Source organism: Periplaneta americana, chromosome 12 (genome assembly GCF_040183065.1).
Source record: "Periplaneta americana isolate PAMFEO1 chromosome 12, P.americana_PAMFEO1_priV1, whole genome shotgun sequence".
Classification (NCBI taxonomy): Eukaryota; Metazoa; Arthropoda; class Insecta; order Blattodea; family Blattidae; genus Periplaneta; species Periplaneta americana.
This window is the reverse complement of record NC_091128.1, coordinates 112,509,503-112,536,674: the sequence shown is the minus strand read 5'-3', so window position 1 is coordinate 112,536,674 and position 27,172 is coordinate 112,509,503. Positions and strand designations below refer to the sequence as shown.

The window sequence follows — 27,172 nt, the reverse complement described above, 5'->3', positions numbered from 1 at the left end:
CATGGCCTCCCCAATCAATCCAGCGGTCCTGAAGTGTCAGCGTCAGGTGCTCACGCTCATTGCAAAAAAAAAAAAAAAAAAAAAAAAAAAAAAAAAAAAAAAAAAAAAAAAAAAAAAAATGTGCTGATGTGTCACCATACATGAACCTCATCTGTAGTCTTTGCTGACATGGCACATACTCCAGCAAGATAGGTAATACGTTAATAAGAAAGTCCTGATAACGAGCCTCAGTTAATCTCTGTGATAGCACGTATGGTCCTTAATCTACGAGTATCACCAAGAACGCCTACCCATACGTTGATTGAGAATCGGTGCTGATGCCTTGTTTCTTCAACTGTATAGGAATTTTCATCAGACCAAACATGGTGATTACGAAAATTCACAACACCATCTCTACTGAACCCCACTCATATCTGCAACCAAACTTTTGTTTTCAGTATTCCTTACGACGTATCATTATTCCACGCCAAGGGTGTCAACTACGGTATGATTATCTGGTAGCCTGCTGTATTGTAGGGCAGAAAAATGCATTGCCATGAATGGACGTCACATTGAGCACTTCTATGAACAAGTGTTCAGATCTCAGAAAGCATATGTTGTAGGATCCATGTTTATTAGACATGTTTTCCTTGTTTTGTTGCATACTATCACCTCCCAATTGGATACCTTTTTTAACACCCTGTATATGCTACTTGTGTACAGTCGTGTGAAATTGTTGCCTGCAAACAAATGGACTGCCATGAAGACACGCTCCAAATTTTAATTCCGTATCTGTACAGAAATTAGAATGCTGGAAGGATCACATTGAGACGACAACGGCACAGTAATAAAATAAAATGTTGTTATTATTATTATTATTATTATTATTATTATTATTATTATTATTATTATTTAAATTTTATGATTTATTTAACGACGCTTGCAAATGCAGCGGTTATATCAGCGTCGCCGGTGTGCCGGAATTTTGTCCCGCAGGAGTTCTATTACAGTGCCAGTAAATCTACTGACGTGAGCCTGTCGTATTTAAACACTCTTAAATGTCATCGACCTAGACCGGGATCGAACCCGCAACGTCGAGCATAGAAGGCCAGCGTTATACCGACTACGCTACCGAGGCAGACTTATTATTATTATTATTATTATTATTATTATTATTATTATTATTATTATTAGTAGTAGTAGTAGTAGTAGTAGTAGTAACAACAGCAGCAATAGTATTTATGAATATAACAGTTATGAACCTATCTTTGACTGATAATGCAATTAGTTCAGCGATGTGGTCTAGGGGTAACAACCGTAATTCATATTAAAATGCAGTGCTCGGTGGTAAATTTACATCTCACTTGAGATCAGTGTTGAATCTAGGGGAGGGGTGAATTTCAGGATATCCTTTCCCGGACATTTCATACATTTTTAACTAAAAAATGTAATTTATATATTACCAAATTTAAATTTGATATGATTTCTCAGCAACTAAAATAAATTATGTTATGTAGATTTTCAGGTAGATGTTTCCTTAAAGGTTGGTGATCTGCCGGCTTATCTTGATTTGTTTAAATTTAAACCGTTTCAATTTGCAGTCCCGAATGTTACTGTTAAGAAGTCAAGTGTGCTGTATTCTTATTGATGTAGTTTTCAGTGTTAGGTTTGTCTATCAAGTGTAATTTTTTTTACAGAAAATAATTACAGTACATACAGTAAATATAGATTATTTGAGTGTACAACGGCAAAACAATAGACTTCTCTTAAAAAAGAAAAGACGTATTGAGGAGTCAATGAAAACTGCATTCGTTCCATTTAAAGAAGAAAATTATTAAATAGCTTTAAGCGAAAGTGAAATCTATTGATCGGTAATTCCCCCTATATTTCTTTCATCTAGTACTGTCAGCAGTGAGCCAATGAATGAAACGTTTAGACGCGAAATCAAATATCAAAAACGATTTAAGAGACGTCATTGGTCCGATAAGTTAAATATAGCCTATAATAAAAAATAATTGATAAAATCCTTCAATAACTGTCTTACTTTATTTCAATGTATTAAAATTGACAGATAGCATACGTTAAAATAGAAGTCTTCAAAGAAATTGCGTTATGAGTGCGTTTTTTTTTTTTTTTTTCTCAGATTTTTCAATACGCACTCATAACTTTGCGTCATGATGGCTGCCGAAAAGCATTACCCTTTTCAACTTTGTTATTTTGTGCATCCACATCAAGCACTGCAATTTCTTTGAAGACTTCTATTTTAATGTAGGCTATCTGGCAATTTTAATACATTGACTTTGTAAGAATATTCATTACTAAAATTTAAATTATTGAAACCTACTTTTATAAATAATTGTGCATCCAATTTCGCTCGCAATTCAGTGTTTGCGCAGTCACCCACATGACATTGTTTGTAACCAATGATTTTATATTCTTCGTCATGTATTTTGCAAGGTCATATTCGGTTGCACACTGTTCATGTTTTTATGTTCATAATATTGATATACCTTAATCTTTTAGGCCTGATAATGCCACACATGGCGAAAGCGCTAGTCACATTATGATTATAACTATTTCCTAATGTTTTTTATTTTATAATTAATTAGGCTAATAAAGTAGCCAGTTATTGAAGGATATTATCAATTATTTTATATCATAAAAAACGATGGTAAACTAATATGATTGGTTGTATTTAGATCGTACTCGAGATGATGCATTTTGTAAAATTGTGCGAAATTCATTTCAAAAAATGATATCGAAACTCTTCAAAGCAGGTGGGGTATTCATATCAGTGTCCTTTAAAACCTAAAAAAAAAAAAAACTACTGGAAGACGCAATCGTTTTAGATAATCGGTGAGTAATTATTATTTGTAGGCCTAATAAATTTAGGCAGTTTATGTGAATACTTAACATCGGCTTACAGGATAATTTTCAATCAGAAGGATAGTTCATAAATATTAATATTTTTAATTTAATGCCTATATTAACATTTAGTATTTAAAAGAAATATAAAGAAGTAAAAGCTCTATTTCTTTATTTGACTATATTTGTCTATATTTTCTTTTACAATATATAAACTGTCTCTGTTGTTGGGTAAGATCTGAATTATTGTTCCTTTTGCTGTCGGTTCCACCTCCCCACTCTGTTTAGTATAAATCCCCCCCCCCCATGGGGGAAAAGGTCTGAATTCAACACTACTTGAGATGGTCACATTTGTAGAGTCCGGATCAGCTTACTTAATACCGTAAGGGTCAAACCTAACCATTTCCCCCCCCCCAATTATTACATATGCGAGTGGATTATGGTGATTTTCTAGTTTCAAAGTTGATTTTTCTTTTGCCAACGTCGTTTCGAATTTCGATATTGAGAAATACCAGAACTGGTAGTGATTTTCTAACTGTTATGTTGGCAGGAGGAACAGCTGTTGTCGGTAGTGGAAATTATGAAAATTCAAATTGTTCTAGATTTATGAGCCAATTACTGGAAGGTAGTGAAATTCTAACTTACTGATAATTAATTAATATCAGAATTATATTAATACATAATAGTTATTTTATGTGTTGGGTTATAGTTACAATTCAAGATTATAGTCAGATAATAAGTATAAATAAATATAATATGTGGTGTGATACATGCACTTGAGTGATCGATAGAAAATGAGCACTTAGACAGCAATTGTAACTAAAATAGCAAAATTATTAGGAGTAAGTATTCTTAACAGCATCGTGATACACTTGGGGAGCTGCGATAGGTGGTGAAATCCGGTTGCGAATACCAGCTATAACGGCTGGGGGGATCATCGTGCTAACCACACGATACCTCCATTCTGGTTGGATGATCGTCCACCTCTGCTTCGGCATGTGGGCGTGAGGCCAGCAGCCGGCTGGTCGGTCTAGGCCCTTCACGGGCTGTAGCGCCACGGATTAAGTATTCTTAAACGTACATTTCAAAGTGGCATTCGGTTTTCGGAGTTTGTACTAATAATTTCACGTGATGAAACAAAATACATTTTTAGGTTAGGTCTCGTGATTCGTAAACTGTTTAGTCAAAGCAATGAATTTCATGTTGTCAGACAAAATACATTTTAATATTAGATCATATTAATCTACTAATTACCAACATAATGTGCGAGAGGGCCAGGTGGAAAATATAGGCCTACTCTTTCACAAATTATTGAACCATTTAGAAAACACCTCCCAACATAAAGATGAGATGTAGTAAATAAGTAAATAAGCAAGACATCGTTATTATTATTATTATTATTATTATTATTATTATTATTATTATTATTATTATTATTATTATTGTACAGGTTATTGTGATTTTACCCTCTTTGGTGATATCCGGTATTAGTTGGCAACACTGAAGATGGCCAAATTAACCTTTTAGGAACTGCTCTTACGTGACCCTCACTATAGATGTTTTTCCGACACTTACCCCAACTGTAAGGGTTATATCAAGTACTGTAATCTATGCGAATCTCACCAAAATAGCGACACACTAAGATCAATTTCAACGATGCTATCCAGTCGCGCGGTTGACTCAGCGTCGTTAAGGTAACAGATTACAATACCCTTAATACAATTCCACTACAGAGCCACTAAATGTAATTACTCACACCAGAAGATCAATAATACAATTACGGCATAAACGGTGCAACGCCACCACTTCATGTTTGTGTACAATATCAATTCGATTTACAGGACAGTTTTTGTACTATAATGATGAAAGTTCTTGAAGAAATGTATAAAAAATTCAATAGCTACTAGTATTTCCTCGTAACAGTCACTTTCACTTTTGTATACGGCTGCACCACAACTGTTTTTATCTTAACCAATACCACGGAACGTTATATAAAACAAAAACGCGTCAGAATGCAGGCACTTTTTCACTGGTATTGTTACTATTTTCAATTCTGGTACCACAGATGCCACACGTACGCCGCGCCGTTGAGGTTTGGCGCTGATTAAATCCGTTCTACGTAGTAGGCGTGCGAAATTGCAACGCCAACAACGTGTTATAGTCTGTATGGTTTTAGAAGAATGTGCTTTTTAGATTTGATTACGGAAAAGGAAAACAAGACTTCGCCACTGCCATAATCAGAGTCATGATTTTACAGTTAAGTCTATGTAACCGGTTCTGACATCATAACATAAAAATAGTCCACACCTGTGGAGTAACGGTTAGCGTGTCTGGTCGCGAAATCAGGTGGCCCGGGTTCCATTCCCGGTCGAGGCAAGTTACTTGGATGAGGTTTTTTCCGGGGTTTTCCCTCAACCCAATACGAGCAAATGCTGGGTAACTTTCGGTGCTGGACCCCGGACTCATTTCACCAGCATTATTACCTTCATCTCATTCAGACGTTAAATAACCTAAGATGTTGATAAAGAGTCGTAAAATAACCTACTAAAAAAAACATAAAAATATTGATGGTCACATTTTATATTCCTCTAGGCTGGTTTAAAATCTTTGTTAATGCTAATTTCTCTGTGAAACACGACTCGGTGTCATTATAATTCGAAGACGCCCAATTGGCGAGACCTGCTGGTATACGGTGTTAGTCTATTTATATTTGGTGACTGTTAGGTAAATAGGTGAGAAACAAATACAGCCGCAAATCCATCCACAGGCAGTTCTCAAATCTAACTTCTTTCTCTTGAAACGTTTAAATATCCAATATCAACCCACAATAATACAGCCGTAAATCCATCCACAGGTAGTTCCCAATCTAACTTCTTTCTCTTGAAACGTTTAAATATCAAATATCAAGCCACAGTAATACAGCCACAAATCCATCCACAGGCAGTTCCCAATTCTAACTTCTTTCTTTTGAAACGTTTAAATATCAACCCACAAATACAGCCGCAAATCCATCCACAGGCAGTTCTCAAATCTAACTTCTTTCTTTTAAACGTTTAAATATCAAATATCAACCCACAAATACAGCCACAAATCTATCCACAGGCAGTTCTCAAATCTAACTTCTTTCTCTTGAAACGTTAAATATCAAATATCAACCCACAAATACAGCCGCAAATCCATCCACAGGCAGTTCTCAAATCTAACTTCTTTCTCTTGAAACGTTTAAATATCAAATATCAAACCACTGAAGAAAACTTTCCGTCTGTCCTCATAACATAATTTTACTGTAAAAAAGAATTGGCTGGGTCACAGACTAGAAAGAAACTGCCTACTGAAGGATGCACTAGAAGGAATGGTGAAAGGAAGAAAGAATTAGATATCAAATAACAGACAACATTAAGATACTTGGATGGTATGCGGAGACTAACAGGAAGGCGGAAAATAGGAATGATTTGGAATGACATATCTGGCCTTGGGCAGAACCCTTTGTGACTCTTCAACAGTAACTTGCATGGCAGATATTCAAATTCAATCTCGGTATACATTTTTATTCAGTGTCAATACTTAGTAGAATTTATAGTGGTTACCTGCAATTTTTGACGGGATTACTTCTTTATTGGAGGTAAAAAGTCACTAACATCATGCAGTGATTGCGAACTGTCGAGAAAACGTTATTTAACAAAATTACACATTTATTGTATAGGAAGAGTTCATTATCATAGGAGAGAAGTAACGTCAAATATTAATGAAAGCATAGGACGAGTCCATTTCATACGAGGAGAATATTGCAAAAGTAGACGAGTAATTAACATTGCCTCGTAGTGAAGTAATCAATGGGATTTAAAATTCCCTGTCACTTCTTTTGAAGGCAATTCTTCTATTATTTCTTATGTTTAAATAACTACAAACCTACAATAGCTTATCCCACAATTTTCAATAATTTTTACTTAGGTTATTTCCTTTTATAACCACTACTAGCATTCTCATAGTATCCGAATAAGCTACCGGCGTAGCTCAGTTGGCTAAGGCGCTTGTCCGCTGATCCGGAGTTTCGCTCGGACGTTGGTTCAATTCCCGGTTGGGCTGATTATATGGTTGGGATTTTTCCGAGGTTTTCCTCAACCGTAAGGCAAATGTTACGTAATCTATGGCGAATTATATACCTCATCTCGCCAAATACTATCTCGCTATACCGAATAACCTAGTAGTTGAAACAGCGTCGTTAAGAAACCAACTAAAAGTATCAGAATCAGAAATCCATTCCACCTAGACTACATACTGTTGTCTTCCGAACATAAGAACTTCTCTAACTAGAACATAGATAGTGGCGTGCATGCAGCAGTACGCTACTAGGTGTATTCCAGCATTGTGATTGGATGGCAGATATACATCCCTGTCTATTCTATCCTAAATGGACACATGCCGCTTGCGTTTTTTACTTTATTTCTGCCATGTCCAAGAGTGTTACAGACAGTTGCTTTCTAACTGAATACTAGATGCGGTTACGGCTAGCCCCTACTAGTTCTGTTTAGAGCAGTGATCGTGGTTAGAGTAATGTACAAACACGTTTTTTGTTAATCTGTTACATTTTGAACTCAACCACATCTCTTTTTACAACCAGATTAAGTCCTACAGCATAAAATTCTGTTTTAGAAGTATCGTTCTATTCCATTAATTTGAATATACCTATATGTACATAGTAGTTTTCAAAGGTTATTTAATCTATGATTATTAAACAAACCATACGAAAATTTCACTTCTGAAGCACACACATTTGCACATCAATTTTATCTGAAGCTTTAATAACGCGTTTGGAATAGCAGTTTATAAAATTCATGTAAATTCTACTCAATGCTATATTTCGGTATTATTTTTGGGTATGCCATATAACTATAATTCGATTTCTTACTTTTAATATACACATAATAAGATTGTTTAAAGATATTTTGGAACTGAGGTACTTTCTGAAAATCGATTTAATATTCGTATCTGCTTTTAAAAGTTACTCCATGCCTGGGACTATTAACTCAATTGAGGTCCTACACATTTCCCCTTAACTCCCCGCTCTACGTTCCCCGGCTGAGATGAGTACACAGGAAGTAAGTATTGCTCAGTGACGGATTATATAAGGCTTTTAAGAACTTTCTGCTCTCCCTGGTCGCCTGAAATCAGTCACAGATGCACAGAGGGCACTATGTGTTTTTTATACGGCAATGTAAGCGAAAAGGACATGAGCGGGGATTTCTGAGTTCCGTTTCACTTCCCCTTTGTGCCCAGGGGTCTGTTTCATAAAACTAGCAGTCTAGTTATAAGTAGTGTAGACTCGTAATTTAGACTACCAAAAACTAGAAACATGTTCCATAAAAACGGCAGTGTAGGACTCATGTTTAGGAGTATTATTTTAGCAAAATATCAATAATGCTATTTCATAAAATATGAGTACTGCTATTTTATAGTAATAAAGTATATTTTATCAGTTAATAGGTGCTGATAAAAGTGAGTAGAAGAATATATTTATGAGTTAATTTGAATTTTGTTAATACTACTGTATCTGCTTTTTTATATTGTTTGTATTATATTTCTATTTCTCTTGTTTGTTTGTAATTATATATTCTTTATTCTGTATATTTAAAAAAAAGTTATACAGCATATTTCTTTTGAAAAAAAAATACTTTTGTAGAAATGCATCCTTCATCTAGTAACGAACAAAACATTTTGTGAGACATCCAAGAACGTTCAGACCTAGAATAGATTATGATTTTATAGCAGAGACATATGAACATAAGGAAATGTTTCATCTAACCTCTAATAAATTCAACCGACTGTTCATTGCCATTGAAAAATTTTTAAAGCGTAATACTTCAAGGAATATGGCTCTAATGCCAAAACAGCAATTTGTTGGGAATGACTTCAGAATACCGCGTATTCCAGGGGCCATCTTTTTTATCTACTTATTTATTTATGTACACTTGTGCCATGAATAAAAACATGTTCTAATTATTTTTAATTGGTACAGTCTTTGTACACAAGACTTACGCGATATTCTGAAATACAGCTATTTGTTGAAGTTTCAAAAGTAATTGTATGAGGAATAATTAAGTGTGGTGAACAGTATAAATGAACTACTTTTAAGAAACTTGTACGTTGACCAGAAGATGTAGATCAGCGGTCATCAGCACAGTGCACCCTCGGACTAGCGTCGCTTACCCTCGGATAAGAGACTGCACTGTGGTGCATCCGAGGCGTCAGTGCATATTGCGATACACTGCTTACCCGTTATCCATTTCAGCAGATGCTGACGACCACTGATCTAGATGAAGTTATTTGTGAGTTACTGAACTTGTTGGACTGCCATTAATTGATTCTTTAATCTCAGAATCTTTCCTTTAAAATGTTATTGTTTCAGAACTTTTTGTTCTTTCTTTGATTTCACATACTACTGATTTACTATAGTGTAATAATTATAAATTCAGTGCATACTCTTTGAATGAGGCCACACTGCTAACTGCTAAAAGTAGTGTAGGAATTTTAGGAGTGTACAGTTTTGTTTAAAAAAAAAATTTTTCCACACAGCTAACTACTAATTTTATACTCCAAATAAGTAATTGCTAAAAGTAGTTCTTTTATGAAATTGGCCCCAGAACTGAGTTACCCTCTGTTAAAAGTTACTTTTTTTTTTTTTTTTTTTTTTTTTTTTTTGCTTGAGATATCTATACTAATAATAAATCTGTAACCAAAATTTTCATCAGCTTCTTGTCTATGCGGATGACGTGAATATGTTAGGAGAAAATACACAAACGATTAGGGAAAACACGGAAATTTTACTTGAAGCAAGTAAAGCGATCGGTTTGGAAGTAAATCCCCAAAAGACAAAGTATATGATTATGTCTCGTGACCAGAATATAGTACGAAATGGAAATATAAAAATTGGAGATTTATCCTTCGAAGAGGTAGAAAAATTCAAATATCTTGGAGCAACAGTAACAAATATAAATGACACTCGGGAGGAAATTAAACGCAGAATAAATATGGGAAATGCGTGTTATTATTCGGTTGAGAAGCTCTTATCATCCAGTCTGCTGTCCAAAAATCTGAAAGTTAGAATTTATAAAACAGTTATATTACCGGTTCTTCTGTATGGTCGTGAAACTTGGACTCTCACTCTGAGAGAGGAACATAGGTTAAGGGTGTTTGAGAATAAGGTGCTTAGGAAAATATTTGGGGCTAAGCGGGATGAAGTTACAGGAGAATGGAGAAAGTTACACAACACAGAACTGCACGTATTGTATTCTTCACCTGACATAATTAGGAACATTAAATCCAGACGTTTGAGATGGGCAGGGCATGTAGCACGTATGGGCTAATCCAGAAATGCATATAGAGTGTTATTTGGGAGACCGGAGGGAAAAAGACCTTTAGGGAGGCCGAGACGTAGATGGGAGGATAATATTAAAATGGATTTGAGGGAGGTGGGATATGATGATAGAAACTGGATTAATCTTGCACAGGATAGGGAGCGATGGCGGGCTTATGTGAGGGCGGCAATGAACCTTCGGGTTCCTTAAAAGCCATTTGTAAGTAAGTAACCAAAATTTTATCGGTAATTTTCGCTTTTCAAAAAATAATTGGTGTTAACATGTATAATTACCCATATCGAGAGCAAAAATCGCATTTTTGAAATTTTTGTTTTATGTCTGTCTGTCTGTCTGTCTGTGTGTCTGGATGTTTGTCACCTTTTCACGCGATAATGACTGAACTGATGTCCATGAAAATTTTATTGGTATATAAATTTAGTTCCATCTAAGATTTTAGGCTATATGGCATTCAGAATACTTTATTTAAAAGAGGGTTATAAGGGGGTCTGAATTAAATATATATAAATATCTCGGTTATTATTGATTTTATGAAAAACGTTACACAATAAAAGTTTCTTTAACAACGGTTTCCGATAAGTTTTATTCTATGCAAAATTTTTATAGGACTGATATTTAACGAGATATACGAGCTTTAAAATAACAATGTGTTTTATCAGTGCCGCCTCAGACTAATAGCTGTCTATAATGAAATAAAAAGAAATGACTGCGTCAATTTAAGGCGGCCTTGTACAACAAACAGAAGATATTCATTTACCACTATTTTATACGGATATAATTGTACTCTATGATGGGAATATATAAATGTTTATCAATATTACTATACAGAGAATGTTTGTTTGTTTGTTTGTTTGTCTGTTTGTTTGTTTGTGTGAATTAATTAATCTCACAAGCCATTTAACCGATTTGGACAATTCTTTCACCATTTGGAAGTGTAGTTTCTCTAGATGGATGTAATGCCATATACCATTACGATAACTTCTGAATGAATCGAGGACTGAGGTAGGATTAAAATAGATTCATAAGCATAAAAATACTTGATATTCTGTCGCAACATTATATTACTTGACTATTTAAACTGAAACTTTATTTGTTTCACATTTTATTTCATTTCATTTAGTGTTCTGCCTAAGGGCAGGTCTTTCACTGCAAATCCAACTTTCTCCAGTCTTTCCTATTTTCTGCTTCCTTTTCGTTTCCTCATATGATCCATATATCTTAATGTCGTCTATCAACTATCAACTACTCTAATTTTAAACATTTCAATTTATTTTTGTCCACAGAACATAGTAGTATTTTTACTACATAGTTTTGTCATAAAAGTGAGTATTTTGCCTGGACCAAAAATATAACACATATTCTGTAAACATTATTATTTTACTGTTGAATTCACTGGAACAGAGCCATTTTACAAAGTGTCATAGAGTGGATATAGAGGGAAAAATTGGATCGGTGTCGGTTAGAGTTCCCGGGTAGCTCAGTGGTAGAGCGTTGGTACGTTAAACCAAAGGTTCCGGGTTCGATACCCGGCTCCGGAACAATTTTTCCCTCGAAATTATTCAAATCAACTTTACAGGGAGTTATACCTGAAATCTTGATATGCATAATACACGTCACTGTTCGTTAACAGAAAACCACAACTTAAGTCACACGGAGTTAGTGTGCACTCGAAGTTGGTTGCTTGACGGTTGTCAGCCCACTTTGAGGTCTGTGGATATAGAGGGAAAAATTGGATCGGTGTCGGTTAGAGTTCTCGGGTAGCTCAGTGGTAGAGCGTTGGTACGTTAAACCAAAGGTCCCGGGTTCGATACCCGGCTCCAGAACAATTTTTCCCTCGAAATTATTCAAATCAACTTTACAGGGAGTTATACCTGAAATCTTGATATGCAAGAGGAGATTCGTTTACGAACTTACAATGACTTGCCGATAACGGTGTTCGAACTTACCAGGCTCGAGAAAGAAGAAACAGTGCTGAACGATCTCACAGAATTAACGGACAACGAGAGCGTATTCATTTAGTATGCAGTAACAGTGCGTTAGATTAGGATTCCATTATGATCCAAATATTGACTATGCTCATTTTAATTGTGTTAAAATAGCTAAAATTAATAATATATTATTTTAATGTACCGAAGGAGGGAACCCAAGAGTTGGAACTTAAACTGAGACGATTCTGTCCGGCACCGGGATGGGAATCCGGTGTGGCTTAGTGGATAAAGCATCAGCACGTAGAGCTGAAAACCCGGGTTCAGGTCCCGGTGACGGAGAGAATTTTTCTCCGGTCCATTACTCTTTCATGGTAAAATGAATAAACTATGCAATAAATGCGATGCATAAAATGGGGTAATTAGCAAAACGGATTATGTTGCGCTGTTGTAAAAGTTGTTCCTCTTGAGATTCAAGAGCCCCCACGACCAATTAAAAAGAAACTTATCGTAGTACATCCGTTATCAACATACTTTTTAAATAATATAAAACAATACAACACCTTCAGTAATGGAGCATGCAGACTGTAAAAAAAAAAGTACAACACCTTATTTCAAGTGGCATCGTCTCGTCCAAAGCAAATACATAAAGTCAATTGTATGCCATAATTTGAAGTTTATGCATAGGTTTATCATTTAATTGTAAGTTCTCTTCCAGCTGATAGGAAGAGCCCTCAGTTCTTACAAGCATATTTTATTTCAGACGTTGGCCAATTGTCTATTAGGTATAATATAGTATCAATATTAAAAGTAGAGTTGACTGAACAACTCCAGAAAGTATTGCATGATAATAACATTTAAATTCATAGTTTTAAATAAAACTTTCAAAATCATTCAGAAGAAAATGACTTACAACATATAACAAGCTATTATTCACTAACGGTGCTATTCACACACATTTCGCTAGCCCGCGCTACGAGCGTGCTAAACTAGCCCCGGCTATCGACCGGTTATTTGTATGGGATTCATATCATATCATATCGCTAACACTGGTTTATGAATACGAAAAACATTAGTTCGCTGATCATCTACCGGAAGCCTGCGCTAAGAATGTCTATGAATACGGCCCTTCGTAATTACAGAATTGTACTTATATTTAAGTGAATAATATGTTTGTGCGATATCGTGTGTATTTGCTTGGTTTCCGCACAAAACCAATCCGCGGAAAGTCTTAAATTCCACATTCAGTATTCCCAACCTAACACACATAACAATTTCCCTCTTCTTACCGCTTAAGTGACATATTGTTTTCACTGCTTTAGGCTTTTAACATATTATTTTTAGAGACGTTCAATATATATTGGAAACTTACCACTGCAATTTCACCTAAATTGCACTGTTAATTATTGTTTTTAAATATTTGCAAAAATTAAGTAAACTCTACAACTCCACTAAAGTTACTGCATTCGTGATGCAAGTATCATTAAGGAAGCCGTGAAAAAATCAACAAGATTCCAGACTCATCATAGACTGGGGGGAAAAAAAGACAGACGTACCTATATCACGGCCTGCTGGAGTATAGTAAACACAGAAAACATTTTAAAGCAACAATATTGAAGATAGATATTTTTGTTTCGCAAATTTGCCGTCATTGAACAGAAACCAAGATGGAGATTTCATTGCAACTAATTAGAAATTCCTCTTTCAGGTATGTAATAAACGATCTTCGCACAAAATAATGTACGATACACCAGCGGTATGTTTTCTTTCAATTCTCGGAAGTTAAAAAAGCTCAACTACGTTTCGCTTTTTCAAACATTTCCTCGAACATGAAAACTTCAACATACCGCTCTTGTAACGCATATTACTAATGTCTAACAAGTGCAGTGAAGCGCACCGCTATGGCTAGTTATAATATATAATATATATAATAAATTATAGCATTATCTGTTTAGTAATCGCTATAAAATATATATGAAAATTGGCTCTCTTCTAGCATTCATAAGTGAAAAGTTCAAAGTACTTTTTTCCAGATGGTAAGAATTTTGCAGTTACTCTTTTATTTGCAGATTAACAAATAAAAACAAACAAAATCCATTGCGTGACAGCCCATGGAGGGCCAAGGCCGACCAGTCGATTGCTATCCTCACGTAACTTCAACAGAGGTGAACAATCATCCAACCTGTAATGTGTAACGTGTGGTTAGCATAATGAGATCACAGCGGTTTTATGTCGCTTGCGAAACTGGATTTCGCCACTCACTGTAGATACCCAAATTCGTCACAATTTTGGGAATGTAGAGATCCCATACAATGACCGACATAATTTATTCGAATTTGCACTCAATCCATAATAACTGCCAAACGTAACGGGGCTGTGCAGATTAAACGCCCGATAACCAACGAGCATTAAGGGATACTCACACTCTATTATCGTATATATCTACACAATATAATTTAAACTCTAGCTGCATTCATCTTGTTGCGAGGACTGTAACAAGCAATGCACTCTTACTTTCCAAAAAGTGACAGATTATTATGTTCTGAGGAGCTCAATTTCTGTAGACATTATTTTTCCTGGAACAGTAGTGCAACAAATTATAAAACACAGAATAAAACAGTTTATCGTTTAAATTTTTTTCATAAGCGTCGCTTGTATCCAACACATTTAAAGAGGAACTGCTGATATTCTAACATCGAAATGTTGCAATTTATTATTATAAAGGGACTGGTCAATAGCGATTATCTATTATTCCGTTAGCACAAGGGTTACTATAAGAGTATTGATAATAATGATGATGATGATGATTATTATGATTATTAATATTGCTATTGTTATTATTATAATAATTGAGGCGTTTTTCTGTAAGTCAGATGATTCTAGACTCGATTCCTGATGGGTTTATTAAATAAAGGATCGAGAAAGCATATGGCCTAGAGACGAGCGGAGATGCTTGCTCCTGAACTTGCGTATACCTACCGAAACTTGCTGTAATCAGCTGATGTGGTTTTGGAATACACTGAGGTCAACATAATAATCATTACAGACGTAGCGCTGGGGTTCGCCTCCCGCCTTGAGGATAATACTCGTAATAATCAACATATCACACTATAGGTTGTACAGACATTCTAGTTTCACTAAAGCGGACTTACATACATAAAAATAGGTACATAACATTTTGACACCGCTAACTGGGAAAACTCTAATTTTCGCCTCTATCGCTATGAAGTGTGGTCAACGATTTCTCAGATGAGTCGGTAGCTTGTCCCCTCTTTCTCACCAAAGCCTTCTCTTTTCTGTTTCTCCTCCTCTTCTTTCTTATTCGACTCAATATCGAAAAGCACTCGTTCAGATTCTTCGTGGTAATAAATAGAAATCATTGTAGTAGCCAATTACGGAATTATTGTAAATTATGTGTTAGGCTACATATTATATGAGTTTGCCTTAAAAACAGGCCACATTAGTGGTTACGAACGGGATTCGTACGCCAGCGCACAGTGGTCCGAATCGCTTAAAAAGCGGACAAAAGTAATAACTATTTTTCTAGTGGTTATATTAACATTAAATTTGATACACTTTTCACTAATAACACATATCCAACTTGTGTAAATTTTAATGACATTTGGAAATGAACAACTACCCCTCTTGAGAGGTGAAACAATTGTGAGTTCAGTAATAAGGGCCAATTAGATATTTTTATCACACTCCTGTTATTTTATTACAAAACTCGATAAATTCAATAATTACAGTAATTTTATGCACACGATTTCATCAACAACTCCTAATATAAGGGTTGAAAAATTACATAAGTTATGTAATCTAGAAGTTTATAATATTATTAAAATTATATGTAACCTGTATATATCAAAATTCAATTAAGGATTACATTTTTCAGGGTGATTACATTCTTTCATATAATAACATAAATAATCCATTCATAATTTCGTAGTTTTGTAGGGGTATCCAAAATGTTACATCCCATTTATTACTAGTCGTAATATAACTTGTATGAATTTGCACACTTGTAAATTCCATTACATTTTGTGCCAAATTCTATTATAAGTCCACACCTGTGGAGTAACGGTTAGCGCGTCTAGCCGCGAAACCAGGTGGCCCGGGTTCGATTCCCGGTCGGGGCAAGTTAGCTGGTTGAGGTTTTTTCCGCGGTTTTCCCCTCAACTCAATATGAGCAAATATTGGGTAACTTTCGGTGTTGGACCCCGGATTCATTTCACCGGCATTATCAACTTCATCTCATAACCTAAGATGTTGATAAAGCGTCGTAAAATAACCTATTAAAATAAATTCTATTATAATATCGACTTTTTTATAGATTTTGTTACGAAGTTTATGATTAACAGAAAAAAAGTAGGCCCGTGCATTTTGATACTTGCCAAGGTGTTCAATATTGGCATCTGCGAAGTGTACCTTGGATGCACCAAGTAGTTTCATTGTTGTAAATACAGGCAAGTTTAAATACAGAACTGTTTGATGGTCGCAATTCAAACGATAAGGGCGATTCGTATTTAAAAAAGAAACACAAAATATTCTTATGTGATAAACTAAAGAATTTCAAGAGGAACTTAGATCTCCAGTCTGTCACTCGTCCCCACAAGCTGATGTTTCAAATTCGTCGTCTTCTTCCCCCTCCTCTTCTTCGGATATTACCAAAAGGCCAACCACCTCCGAAGATATATTTCATTTTTATTTTCCTTTGGTAGTTCTTTCAAACTGGAAATTAATGAGTCAGAAGTCAATATTAACCTCGTCTCGTCTTGAAATTCTTTGAATAAAATCTCTCGAAATTTTCGCACTAATTCTTCAACCGGTAAAATAACTTGGATGACTGCACAATTACAGATGCATGAAGAAGAATTTTATGTACTCCGGTTGGCATACAGTATTGATATTTTGAGAAAGTCTATGTACTTAGTATTATTGATTACACTTTTTATTCCTCCTCTTCTGGACTTTCGTAGCTTGTTTTCTTTACTTCAGCCATGATTCACATTTTCCAAGTCTGGGAGGTGTTATTGTAGTAATTATTTCAATAGTTTCGCTGAATTTTCGTCATCTTCGGCCCTCAACTTCATCAGTGTCATGTATGAAAGCTACGCCCCTTTTTAATTTTCCCCCTCTTACTATTCTCATTTAAATCTTCAAATTCTTTCGAAGTACGTCAACGATTTTTAGAAGAATAAGAAGAAGAAGTAGAAAAAAGTCTGTAAATGGTAACTAAATTTATTTTTGTAATCAGTCTGAATATTTACAAAGATACATGGTTTCGCTGCGGTGACTAATTTTATACTAACGCTGATAGTATTGAAGAAAAAAACACATTCTTATTACAATATCTAGTGATTTTGTGCTATGACTGTCCAAATTTAATTCACATTTTGTTCTTTACATATTGCACAGCATATTCTTCATGTTGCACAAAACTTTCATTACTGTTTTCATTAATTTTCTCGTAAATTTCTTCTCAGCTAACACGTAAATTCATTTTTGCATACTATAATTATTATGCACACATTATACAATGATCTGAAACCAATAATAGTTCTCTAGATACGGAAAAAATCAAGAGTCTTAGTTGTTTACTTAAAATAAATCACTCCTCAGTTTAGGCCCGTATTCATAGACATTCTCAGCGCGGGCTTCCGGTGGATGATCAGCGAAATAACGTTTTTCGTATTCATAAACCAGTGTTAGATATATGATATGATATGATATGATATATGATATGATATGATATGATATGATATGATATGATATGATATGATATGATATGATATATGATATGATATATGATATGATATGATATATGATATGATGTATGATATGATATATGATATGATATATGATATGATATGATATGATATGATATGATATGATATATGATATGATATATGATATGATATATGATATGATATGATATATGATATGATATGATATGATATATGATATGATATATGATATGATATGATATGATATGATATGATATGATATGATATGATATGATATGATATGATATGATATGATATGATATGATATGATATGATATGATATGATATGATATACGATACGATACGATACGATACGATACGATACGATACGATACGATATGATATGATATATGATATAATCCCGTACAAGTAACCAGTCGATAGCCAGGGCTAGTTTAGCACGCTCGTAGCGCGGGCTAGCGAAATGTTTATGAATAACACCCTTAAGTAATCAAACATAAATTTCAGCAAGTGCTTAAAGCGCGACAAGTGTTGACGGACCAGGCGCATGGATATGACTTAGAGGTCATAGTTCGCAGTATTATGAGGTGTTGAAGATGAAACCTTCAGTGACAAACTTAGAAATATCTGCCAATATACATATATAAATTTCACGGTGTACACTTCTGCGCATTTTTTTAACTCTAAAAAAAATTTTCTTCACAAAACATGAGCAATAAAAACTGGATCTATTATTTTTTATTTAATATTTATTTATTTATTTAACCACGTAGAGATAAGGCCATCAGGCCTTCTCTGCCCCTCTACCAGAAATTATCAGTACTTAAAAGTAAAAAACACTAAATATTGTAATTGTTCCTATGCATAAGAACATAACACATTCACAAAAAAATATACTTAGTATTTTACTTCCCATGATTAAGTCAGACACCATGTTTAGAAAACACTTACAAAAATGCAGAATTAATCAGAAAAGATTTGTCTCACTTTTTCCTGTAAGTATTGACCAGAACCATTGAGGTATTCTTCGAAAAACACTTGGTTTTATCAAAATGACTATTGAAGATTATTATTGAGGTAATTTTGTGTTTTTAATATGAAGTTCGAAAAATCACTTTTGTCCGCATTTTTAGCGATTCGTACCACTATGCGGCGCGGCGCTTTGCTTTGGTGTGGGTTCGAATCCTTCATATTGATTACTTTTTTTTCTTTCCTTCTTTTCGAAATTCGTCCTAACTGTAATGTGAATTTTAGGTCACCCACGTCATGGCGAATCTCACTATAATCAATTTCTTCGCAGTTAATATAACGTCGTTAAATAACTAATTAAAAAGAACTGAAACATTCCTCAAACTTACAAACTTTCCTCACCAGCAATGTGTACATAATGCTTACCGATAGGCCTATACGTGTAGCCTACTACAGAAACATACTGTGTAAAAATGGAATATTTGTATAGACCATTCGGTAACTAACTGTGCGTGAGGGGAAGGAAAAAGTGGACTTGAAAGCTTCCTGTTCTCACTACGCTTCGACTTGCAGCTAGCTAGCTCATATACTCCCATCATAAGGTTCTTACTATGAGGTACGGTCACGAATACATTTGGTTTCACGACATAACGAATAGTCTATAGTTGTACAAAAATATAACGTTGAACATGATATAGTCCTAATAATTATGTAATTAAATCCTAAAGTACAATTTCTTCTTCTTCAGCGACAGCCTATTGCCCTGTTCCGTCTTCAAAGTTGAATTTTATTCACAGGCTGAGATAAGTATTACTACATGAGAAACGGCGCGGATGCGTTCAGCAATGGCAACAAATTTATGTCGTCCTATCTAAAGCAAGTGTAGTATTGAAACCTAGATCTAGAGGATACAAGAGAAACATTTTTAATGCGGAAAGTTTGAATGGACATTTATTCGATAAACATATCCTTACCATTTCTGTAATACTTTATACGCGTATCGTGCTTCTTAGCGGGAGGGTGCCAATACAGGAATAAAAGAAATTAAGAAAGTTATACAATATTTGAGTGTCATATTTCACTTATAAGTGTCCGAACTGTTTATATTATTATTATTATTATTATTATTATTATTATTATTATTATTATTATTAATAGTCTTAGTAGTAGTAATACCTAGACTAGTAGTAGTAGTAGTAGTAGTAGTAGTAGTAGTAGTAGTAGTAATAGTAGTAGTAGTAGTAGTGGTGATAGCGGCGGTGGTGGTGGTGGTGGTGGTGGTGGTGGTGGTGGTGGTGTTGGTTAGAAGGTTACGTGAGTAACTAAGGGAACAAAAGTTGATTTTTTTCCTAAATACCAGTAAAATACTTTGTAACTTATACAGGGACATCATTTTATTTTTACTTCAATTTTTATTGTACCTGAGTTTTTAATGAACTTCACTCCCACCCCTTCTACTACGGAAGTTCCAACTCCACACAGAACCAAGACCGCAGATAGTAAGCAGTACTGAGTTACTGATTATAGTACGTTCCAGAAATATGTTCGCGTTTTCCAGTGACGAAAGAGCTTTCAATATTGAATCATATTTTCGCACAGGTACTGTCCGTTTGCCTACGTCGCATCCCGATTTCCCCCACCTGCTTCTGCTCGCCCCTCTGTAAAAGCTGGGCTGTCTTAGCTCTTTTCTGAAAACATTAATTTCTCTTAGGAATTGGACGTTTACGTAATATTATACAGCTGTTTAATTTAACTTAAATAAAAGGGCCTCGTTAAGTAATTAACTGTCACGTGATTTCCTCCCTTTCTACAATCCTGCGGCATAACCACTTGGACGGACAGTAGATAGCATGTCTGAGTAATTATATATTTTCGGGTCGGGCAGAAGTGAAGATTGAATTCACAGTACGTAGAGTAGGTACAGAATTATTTCAACATGAGTTACTAGTACGAAGGACGAAACTGGCAATTGGAATTAGATGCAATAGTCTATAGTGCGATAATATGCACAAAATAACTGAAGCCTGTATCGAAATGAACGGCCACCATTTTCAAAATTGTGTTTAAATATTCATATTATGATTATTTTTCAATTTAACCTCTTTCTCTATATTGTACGCTAATGTGCTGTAGACAGTATACACTGCATAATGAATACGTTCGCATGGATAACTCACTTCGTGAGTAAAAACACTTATTCTTAATACAGTACTGTACTTTGTTTAAAGAAAAACCTAATGAAAATTATCAAACTCAAAATCGCGATATTTCCTGGTTTACGTAAATGGATGAACTACATTTCTTCCATCCTATACCTAGTAGAGTGATTTGTGTTTTACGCCAGTATCATCGAACTCCAGTCTTGGAGGGGGGAGCAAGCGGTGTTTCCGGTTCTCTAAAGGTATAGACAGGTTAATATTAAAAATGTTAGTAAAAATAAAATGATGTCCTTGTACGTACAGAAAGGAATTTCAGGACAAAGTTTCTTTAACTACACACGATGCATACATGCAAATTCTGAGTAGGCCATGATAATATTATGGCGTACGTAAAAATATTTTTCGTAAAGTAACTCGTTTTATTTATGCTGCTAAAGAAATAATTTTATTTCTTTATCAAGAAGAAATGTACAGAGCGGAAGTGAAATAATCCTACAGAATGAAAGGGACAATAAGGTGTATTTAGATTAATACAAAACCTATATATTATATTTTGTGATTAAATGAATGTTAATTAGAAAATTAATGTCGATGTTTCAGCAGCCTGAAAACATCGCCGGTAACATACTTCTCTTTCTTCTCGTAATACAAAAGCAAGAGGTCAACGAACTCAGGTCTGTCTGCCTTAGTGAACTACCTCCCGTCTTTCTCTCTTTTTTGTGGGTTATTTTACGACGCTTTATCAACATATCAGGTTATTTAGAGTCTGAATGAAGTGAAGGTGACATTGCCGGTGAAATGAGTTCGGGGTCCAGCACCGATAGTTACCCAGCATTTGCTCATAATGGGTTGAGGGAAAACCCCGGAAAAAACCTCAACCAGGTAACTTGCCCGACCGGGATTCGAACCCGGATCACTTGGTTTCGCGGTTAGAAGCGCTAGACGTTACTCCACAGGTGTGGACTCTTTCTTTCTGGTTACAATGTTGCAAGCTGGTCGCATCAGTCAGTGACTTTCAAATTCGTAGTTTTTAAATAATTAAATTTGCATGAAAACCGTCCACACTAGTGAAATACACCAGAGGGATAAATGATTCTTTATAAGATTTTCTAACGTTATTAACAAAAATCACGATCCTATTCGTAATAGTTACAGAATAAGAGAGTATTAAACATTTGGAAAAATAATAATTTTTTTTTAGAAAACTATGAACTTTTCACCAATATGATATTACACTTTTTTGTTATAAATAACATGAGGAATTCGCTCTGAAAGTCTGCAGGGTTATTTCACTTCCACCCTATATAAGTAGCATACTGTAGACAGTCGAGCAGAGAATTCTGTATATCGTTGCTTGGTCTCCAAAATCCGCTATGTGTTTTGATTTTCAAAGTTACTTTAGATATAATTTTAATCATTACATGTTAAATGATAAAATTATATGGAAAGCAATTTTGAAGATCAAGAGAAATCAAACTGACAATACTTTTTTTTCTTTCTCTTGCAAAATCTATTTAATAACACACAGCGGATTTTGGAGACGCAGGGACGATATACATTGTAGCATCTTTTAGAATTAGCTCACATACTTATGCACCAATTCTGTGGTGTTCGGGTAAAGCCATTTTTTGTGCAGATGGAATTTTGTTCCCCAGATGAACACACAAGTTAAATTAAACAAGTGAGTGTGCAAAACTCAAAAGAATACTAGCAGTTGATGTGTTTTATTTGTGAAGAAAATTATTTTCAATAAGGGTTCCAAGTTTAATTTTCATTTATCTCTAAACTCTCCCTTTACACAACCAACACAGAAATTACATATTTTTTAAAGGACGGATTTTTTCGTCCAAATTCGTTTTCTTTATTTTAACCATTTTTCACCATATTGAAATACTTAATGTAAGGTAATTTTCTTGTCATATTGTTAATATGACAGTAGGTTGAAGATTAAGATGGCAAATAAATATAAAAGAAATTACATATTATTTAGTGCCTAAGATATTGAGGAAAATTACCACTTCTTTGACCAGAAGTGATCCAGAGTCCACTGTATTATTTGTAATACTTCTCAAGACTTAGAAGGGGAAATAAGAATAGGTTAATACCATTCACTGGCCATATATAGGCCTACAATCTATTTACAGGAAAGAACTGAAACGTATCGACATTTCAAACATCTGTGTCCTATAGAGTTTCAAATTCCTTACAAAATAATTCACGTATCTATTTACAGTCTCGGAGAACCGTACAAATATGATTATTCCCTCTCGACCACTTGTCGTGATAGCGTGATGCTTTCTAGGTCACTCGAGGCGTCAGGATGATCTATATAATCTAGTTTTATTCAAAACGCATACACATACCAATTTGCTGCTCTGACAGCAACCCTCATCCATCATACAAAGTCTTGAATTCTTCGTCCACTTGGCTACCTCGCTGGCATCGATTTCCTTCCTAAAGATCTCCGAACATCAAGACTTAATCTATGCGTCGATTGAAGGCGAACTTGCAACACTTAGTGCTTTACTTAATACTCGATTATATATTCATGCTTAAGGAATGAGGTTCCGCTTCCTTGGGCATGCATAATAAGACAGTGGTTGCCCATAGTGTTGGTGATAATGCCGTCTCAGATGATTCAAGCCCGAAACTAATCGCGTTTACATATCTTAGTGATTCCAGGGTACATCTCACGGAAGTAAACAATAGGATGATATAGTTTATTTATCTAGAGGGGGTTTCCATAACATTGGCGATATTTGAAGGGTTCAGAACCATAGTGGGCCAAGAGCCATTTACTAAAACCGTAGAAAACAAGAGTTAAAATGAAGTTATTACTAAATTCAATGGAAACATATAGCAAGTAATATAAAGTATATACATTAAAACTAAATGATATGTCAATCTTCATTAAACTATGGTATTCACTTAACTTTAACCCTTGCTTTCTCCGTTTTTAATATATGGCGCTTGGCCCACTATGACTCTGAACCCTTCAGGTGTTACATTTAAGTAGACTGTTTTAATGCCTACATATTCTATACAGTGTTCCTAACTCTACTAACAAACGTTATGGGGATATTTGAATGAATTATCTAAATAATTTGAAATATGGAGCTCTTGGGCAATAAAATCTTTTTATTTTGCAGACAAAAATACCTACTGGCTTACATTAAAGGCCAAGAAGATAAAAGTAATTTCTATATCATCATCATCATCATCATCTTTGGAGGCCTGGATTTCCTGCAGTCTGTTCCTTCTCCATTAAATAAAAGTTTTCTGAGTCATCCAACTTCTCTCTTTTAAAATATAGACCTAATTCTCAGAATCCTTGCATTATCGATTCTTTATACGTAATTTCTCGAATCTACTTTATGCACTCAATCAAAAATAGCTCAAGCTGCTGTCCTTTATAAAAGATTATAGTGCTTTAGTGAGCATGTTACAAAATTTAGAAATCTTAGATTAGAAGAAAATGAAACAAAGAAATTTAAAATAAAATGAGAAGTCCAAAAGCGCATTGATTACGAGTTAAAATTCAAAAGTCGGCCTGAGTAGCATAGTCGATATAGCGCTGGCCTTCTGTGCTCGAGATTGCGGGTTCGATCCCGACCCAGGTCGATGGTATTTAAGTATGTTTAAATTCGACAGGTTCATGTCAGTAGATTTACTGGCATGTAAAAGAACTTCTGTGGGACAAACTTCCGGCACACCGGCGACGCTGATATAACCTCTGCAGTTGCGAGCGTCGTTAAATAAACCATATATTTTTTTAATTCAAAATAATTTTACTAAAGTACGAGGAAGTTAGGCAAACTATGTTATATGCTCAAACATTGGAATATATGCTGTACAGTAGACCAGTAATAATCCTTTACATATTCGCAAGATAGTATTTTCTACAAAATACTCAACATTGAATGCGCAAATAGCAGTACCACAACAATAGAAAGCTTCTAGGCCTATCGCTTTACAGGAGACAATAATTACGAGTACAAATGAAATTCAATACCTTATCGTCTCTGAAAGTATTCTGCAGCATTACATGTCGTTAAACAAGTAAGTTATTAGTTTTTATCAGAATAGTTAGAGAAATAACTAAAAATGCAATTAATTATCTCCCACCATATTTTCTATTCTAAAACTGATGTTAAATGGAGAATTACAGTTACATTTTCTCGTCTCACAGTATCTGAATAGCTTCTATGTCAGGGGATGTCACGGAAAAACAGAGAATTTCACAAAATATCATTATAAAATAAATTTTAATACTTGAATATTCCTGGTTTTTAATCAGTCTACAAAATATTTAATGTTACCTAACACGGACATTTTCACTTTTAAATTTTTTGTGATTGTTCAGTTCTGTAGTCGCAATTGTCACCTACACAATGCGTTATATACCATACAATCGCTAAAAATGTACATTCCTTGTTCCTCCCCCAATACCCCTCATATATTAAAATATAGCTACTTTAAACAATAAATCACAATTACAATTCATAATATCAGTTCTGGTTGATTCTTTATATTCTTTATTCGTTAATTTAACGACGATATATTAATTACTAGAAATGCATATAGAGTATTAGTTGGGAGACCGGAGGGAAAAAGACCTTTGGGTAAGCCGAGACGTAAATGGGAGGATAATATTAAAATAGATTTGAGGGAGATGGGATATGATGATAGAGACTGGATTAATCTTGTACAGGATAGGGACCGATGGCGGGTTTATGTGAGGGCGGCAATGAACCTTCGGGTTCCTTAAAAACCATTTGTAATTAAGTAAGTAAGTATTCATTACCAGATTATTTAATGCCTATGGAATTAATGATAACGAGAGAGTATTTTGTGAAATGGGGCCGAGAATTCGCAACAGAATTACCTGATATTTGCCTTACAGTTGGGAGAAAATCTCGGGGAAAAAACCCAACAATATATTCAGTCCAAGAGGGAATCGAACCCACTCTCGAACACAACTCCGGATTAACAGGCAAACGCGTCTGTCGCTTGAGCTACGTCAGTTGCTTCCCCACGTTAAAAGGGACTTTATTAAATCATTACTAATAAACGATTTTAAGTAGCTTATACGGAAACATCGTCCAAAGATGATCCAGAACTTAATCCTACTACTATAATAGTACTTACTTGTAAGTGTATACTTCCAGAGAAGAGAAGCATGGTGCCGATGCCGTCTCTTACACACCACTGTTTCTACAAATCCTAACTTTACGCTTTAAAACTAGAAGCAATCTAATTTATTCTTCCACGAACAAAAATTTCTCCACGTCGAACCGAAACAAATCAAGTGAAAGGAAAATCTCTATATATAAAAAAAGAAGTGTTGACATGAATCAGTTTGAGTTGAACAATGTGACCGCTGGGCGGGGGACGAATCCTTTTATATGCTGTACCCTAATTAACCCCCCTCCCACCAGTACTGTGCACCAAGTGGGCCGCTCTCCTCTGTGGTTACTCTGCGGTGTCGGGCGCTGCAGTGCTAGGCAACCCAGCACAACTCATCCGTGGATGAACAGAGCTTCCCAAGCAGCAGGAAACGAGACAAACTGGACGCTTTTTTGTGTTCAATATCTCTCCCTCGCCACGACCCATAGCTTTCTATGAGTCACACGTCACAACGCGTGCAACGTAAACTACCACATAACGGATTAATTAAAGATTAAGTCTAGTTGCAGAGTAACGGCTCTTCTTCGTTTATGAACCTTATGTTACAGTTCTATACAAAAAAACTTCTGTTTTAAATTATAGAAGGTATTCAGGAAAACGAAAGTAAATATATTTTATTAAAAATCATCTAAAAGTATAGACACTAGACTTGGTTGACTTTCGAAGGACGAATCCCTGCACATTGGCCCATTGTGGACCGTATACAGGACTTTAAAAAAAAAGTATCCAGTATTTTAGGAGGTGCTGCTATGCATCCAAACAAGAAAAAAAGTCAAATAAACATGGGTCCTACGACACATCTTTCTAAGGTCTGAACACTTGTTCTTAGGAGGTGCTCAATGTGACGTCCATTCATGGCAATGCATTTTTCTGCCCTACAATACAGCAGACTACCAGATAATCATACCGTAGTTGATACCCCTGGCATGGAATACTGATACGTCGCAAGGAATACTGAAAACAAAAGT

The 27,172-nt window shown here is 35.0% G+C and overlaps 1 protein-coding gene across 2 annotated transcripts in view; it reads right to left on the bottom strand.

The window, feature by feature from the left end:
* The window catches only part of LOC138710834 (serine-rich adhesin for platelets-like), an 83,098-nt gene extending 56,723 nt beyond the window's left edge, over positions 1–26,375 (bottom strand). For both annotated transcript variants that reach the window (XM_069841978.1, XM_069841979.1), the window contains exon 1: positions 26,166–26,375. In XM_069841978.1, the coding sequence (XP_069698079.1) occupies positions 26,166–26,198 (33 nt within the window). In that variant the 5' untranslated portion in view covers positions 26,199–26,375. The remainder of the gene's footprint in view (positions 1–26,165) is intronic.
* Between the last annotated feature and the right edge of the window lie 797 nt (positions 26,376–27,172).